Source organism: Montipora capricornis, chromosome 2, assembly GCF_036669925.1.
Source record: "Montipora capricornis isolate CH-2021 chromosome 2, ASM3666992v2, whole genome shotgun sequence".
NCBI classification, from domain to species: domain Eukaryota; kingdom Metazoa; phylum Cnidaria; class Anthozoa; order Scleractinia; family Acroporidae; genus Montipora; species Montipora capricornis.
Genome location: NC_090884.1, coordinates 48208628 through 48213217, shown reverse-complemented (window position 1 = coordinate 48213217; position 4590 = coordinate 48208628). Strand labels below are relative to the sequence as shown.

General features: G+C 38.5%; 1 protein-coding gene across 1 annotated transcript in view; it reads right to left on the bottom strand.

The window, feature by feature from the left end:
* LOC138024798 (adhesion G protein-coupled receptor L3-like) overlaps positions 1-3538 on the bottom strand; it is a 52309-nt gene extending 48771 nt beyond the window's left edge. Inside the window, exons 1-3 of the mRNA XM_068871979.1 lie at positions 3520-3538; positions 2968-3192; positions 248-381 (exon numbers count right to left, since the gene is read on the bottom strand). Coding sequence (XP_068728080.1) covers positions 248-381; positions 2968-3158 — 325 coding nt within the window. The 5' untranslated portion in view covers positions 3159-3192; positions 3520-3538. The remainder of the gene's footprint in view (positions 1-247; positions 382-2967; positions 3193-3519) is intronic.
* Positions 3539-4590: the final 1052 nt, after the last annotated feature.

Below are 4590 nucleotides of genomic sequence, written 5' to 3'. Positions count from 1 at the left end.
AAAAGAACGAAAGCCTGGGTTTGAGGCTGTCTGCAAGACTTGAAGTAAGGAAATAAACAAAAGAAAATAAGGATTTCAAATTAGAAACATGGAAATCTCCTGAAAGGGCTTCACTTCTCTCGAATTCTGACCAGTTAAAGCCGTGAAGCTTTTAAAAAAAGCACGAGAGAGATTCTCCTCATCGTATTCGTGGCATTTGTCCCGTAGTGTACTCCGATCTCAAATTTTAATACAAAATTCCTTTTACCTCTTATCTCAACTGAATTATGGTTATTGTCCATCACAAAATTTGATTCCATGCAGTCGGACTTGATGGTGATAGAAGACCTCGCATTCCTTAAGGTGTTCTGGTCGCATCTCAAAGGATTGTCTGAGAGGTCTCTATAAAGCAACATAGAAAGATTCACTTTCTGAAGGAACGCGCGATGTCTGTTATTACAATTACGTCACAGTTGCATGAATGCATGAATTAACTTATCCCGAATTAATGCGGGATATAGGCATAGAATTTAACTAGATCTCTGAAAACGATCATTAAAACTAGGTTTTCATTGTTGGCATCTAGGAGAGAATACAGAACATTGGCATCGGCAACGACTGCGAGTACGAGAACAAGTGCAACTTTTACTCGTTCCGAAGTCGTGCCGCCTACGCATTTCGATGTAATATCAGTTCCAGTCTGAAGAACACTACACTAGTTCATTTATAAAATATTAGAATTTTAAGCTTCTTTTAAGGCTTGAAAAGCCCCCAATTTATTTACCCAACACTTTAGAATTGTTAGTATATGATTATCACAGCTTTAAACTAAAATTGTTTTGACAAACTCGTACTTACCGCTACGACTTTTCGATGGAAAGTCGTCGCAGACCAACTTGCAGGGACGAGTTGAACACGCCGGGCTGCGCAGAACGGTTGCGCAATCATAAAATCCCAGAACTCGTACTCGAAGTCGTACTCGTTGTCGATGCTAACATTCTCTAATATCAGTTAAAAGGGCGAATCCCTATGTCCCATGATAATCACTTGGAATCTGCAAAGGTTATTTTAATCTGTTGTTCCCATGACTCTGTTTACTCCTAGCCACGGGCTGTTAATGAAAATATTTTCCTTCCTGCTACCTTGATTCATCTGATTCAAGTGTGTTGTATGACTGACTTAATGATTCTGCGAGCGAGGTAAGCAGTTTACTTTTCACAATTTAGTGATCATTTACATTTTTTATAAATAAACTACATATCCATCGTTAGAGTAACTGATTCTATTCCACGATGAAATGATGTATGAAATGGATCATATATTCAATTTGAACTGCGGATATGAAATCAAGTGAAACTATGATCCTCGCAATTATGAACGCAATTTTTGCAATTGCGTGGAGATACCTGAAAATTTCAGGACTTCAAAGGGATTTGAACCCGTGACCTCGCGATACCAGTGCGACGCTCTAACCAACTGAGCTATGAAGCCACTGACGTTGAAAGCTGGTCATTTGTGGGTTGTAATCTTCCCTTGAGGGACCTGAAATCGCGAAAACTGGAAATCACTTTTGTTAGATGTGGTGAACTATGATCGAAACCGCTCCCGATTTATGATTTTGTTGAGATAACATTTTACTCGAATTTCATTTTCCGGCAAAACACTGTTCTTTACATCTGGGGTTGCACAGTAGACTAAGTCATGTCAAACAACGCGTAACCACTTTTTACCATTCCTGGTTTGCCTCTCGTCTTCCTCGAATGCAATGGGCGAAGACGTTTTACTGGAAGTGCTTAGGCAAGGGTTGCATGCGTATTGTGAGCTGAAGACTGTTTTACCCCGCTTTTGGTTGACATCTTAAAAGCTTTTTTGACATTTTGTGACATTTTGGCGAGGTCTAGAGCTCGCCAATTTTGAGTGGCGGCATCTTTGAACATTTGGTGCATTCTGCTCATTTTTTAAATTTTGGAGAAAACGGTCGCACTACCAAACATTATGTGATCAAAGATTTTTTTGGAAAATAAACAACTTTTCGCACTGGTGCGACCTGGCCCTTAGATTCGTTTTTTCGTATTCTTAGAGAAAATTTAAGAAAAATCATTGGATTGTTGTTTTTCATCTTCCAACAGCGTTTTCATGAGTAACTGAGTCAAATTCTACTGGATTGTTATTCCTTATATATCGCGTATTAGAAAAATAATTTAATTGCGTTTTCAAACCTTGAAAAAATGCTAAGTCATCGAATTAGTTTTTAAGAGATTTATCCGAAACCATGTTATTAAGTTTCGTAGAGGCATCGTTAATTATACCGTTATCCTGGCAGCAAGTATTAGAGAAATGTCAAAACGTTTCTCTACTGACAGGGTCATGGATAATGTTGTAATCTTTTTCCCTTGGAAACCCACGATTACCTGTGGAAAACTGTTTCGAGCCTCTTTAATTTCACAATTTCTCGAAAAAGCCGCTGGGTTAGGTTTACTACATACGTTTACTAAAGTTATAAATCAAATCACACCAGAATACAATAGAAAGTTAACAACAATTTCTGAAAACGGGTGAACTGTATGATCTAGTACAAGTATCCAAACTTAATTAACGTGTCGGAAAAAGCTCAGTTTGACGATTTATACGATCTATATAACGTACAAGCTAAACCCTAAATTTCATATCATAAAACGGAAAGCAAATAAGGAACGATTAGTCAGTGATCGAGCGTCGATATCATCCAAACTGGGCCTGTAGCTTTTGCATTGTTCTTAATTGTGCGATTTCTTTCTTTTGCATCCATAAGGGTGCTGGCAAGTTAAGAGAATAGGAGAACCTATGGATCATAAACGGATCATTTGTGTCTCCAACTTCTCGATCGTCACGTGGAATAACTCGACTTCTCCCTTATGCTTTTTTCACCAGTCAGTACACAGCCGGCATGTATACTGAACTTTACGAAAAAAAAGGTCTTCGGTACGCAAAATGCAACTCAAAACTTACATATATTGTGTCTTCTCGGGAAGTTGTGACGGTAGAGATCGCAAATTTCGTCCACTGCAATCAGCTATAAGACCAAAATTTGGATCTTCATAGCATTGACAGACTTCACCGCAGGAAAACGCCATGCCGGCCGTCTCAGCAGTAGCGACACTACTAAGAGAATAAATTACCAGACAAGAAAGAGGAAACATCTCAGCCAGTCTCGTCTTGCAGACGAAGAGGTCTCTAGGATGAGAGAAAACCTTTCTGTTGGTGTATTAACTAAACAAACACATTTTAGACGCACTCTCGAGTCACCCGGTGGAGCTCACCAGAAAATGACGTGAATGAGAAAACTAAATTTAAGTTAAAATATCGATAGACCTTTGTTTTGATGTTACCCAAGTAGATCTCGATAGGATTTCTTTCAAAATGACATAGATATCGGCCATTGTCTTTCGAGCCAAACGTTAATCCGCACCGACTTGGGACTTATGATTGAAAAAGAGTAAATCGATCATCGTCTTTTTGTTAAGAACTTTGAATTACAATAAAAACGCTTATTACATGTACCTGCGTTTCCCGTGGTTAGGCTCAAATGATTCGTTTTTCTTGGAAACAACTTGTTTTAGGAGCTAACAGGTTACTAACGATTTTCCTTTTTTGAAGAAAATGTTTATTGTTGATGTCCGAAGATATTAGCACTGTCCATTGTTTATATACAAAATATACATGTAATTATGTCAATCATGTGTAAATGTCTGCCGTCTAGACATTTCTCTGTTAAGTAATTTACTATTTTAGACCCAGTGAACATTCAAGATCGGAACTGAATAATACTACAATTTTAAAATAACCAGCCGGCCGGATGTCACCCAAGAGGCTAGATTCGGCTGATAATGGGATAAATAAAAATCTCGATCAGTCCAATAGCTTTTTGGATGCATGGGGAAGAATTACTGGATCAGCTAAAAGGTATACTCCTCTTCTAGCGATATTAAGGTTGTTTTCCCAAAGCCACAATGATCTTAGTGTTCAATTTCAAAATAGCAACGGAGTGTGAACTAAGTTAAAATATCAATTGCTGGTTTGTACTCGGCGGTTCCGTCTTAGAATGCTGAGTAGTTTAATTAATTCACGCGAGTTTTGCTGTAAAAATAACGCTTGCGACCTCAGGATTTTCCTTAATGAACCAATTTTCAATCGGTGAGCAAGTTTCTCAGAATGCATCAAAATGCTGGTCAAAAAAAAGGAGCTGTCGGAGTCGTAAGTATCGTCAGAGCTTCACTGTCAAAATCCCTTGTCAAGTACTATGTTCCTAAACGATGCTTCACTAAATAATGACGAGTCACTAGTTATCTTTTGAAACAGACCACGGAAATGAAACACGGAGAGGGAACGTTGCGTGTTTTCTTACATATTACTGCATGAGAATTTACAAGAGTATTAGTTTTTTTATGAGGAAAAACATAGATACCCCTTCAAGCGTTGTGTGGGGCAGACACTGTAGCGGTCCGGTATTAATAATAGGTGTCGGCATTCCAATATCATGCACATACACGAGGTACTGCGTCGTCTAAAGAGGCCCATTTTTGGTTTTTGTTGGTTTCAACCCAAAATTCTTTTCCGACTGCTCCTTCGCCG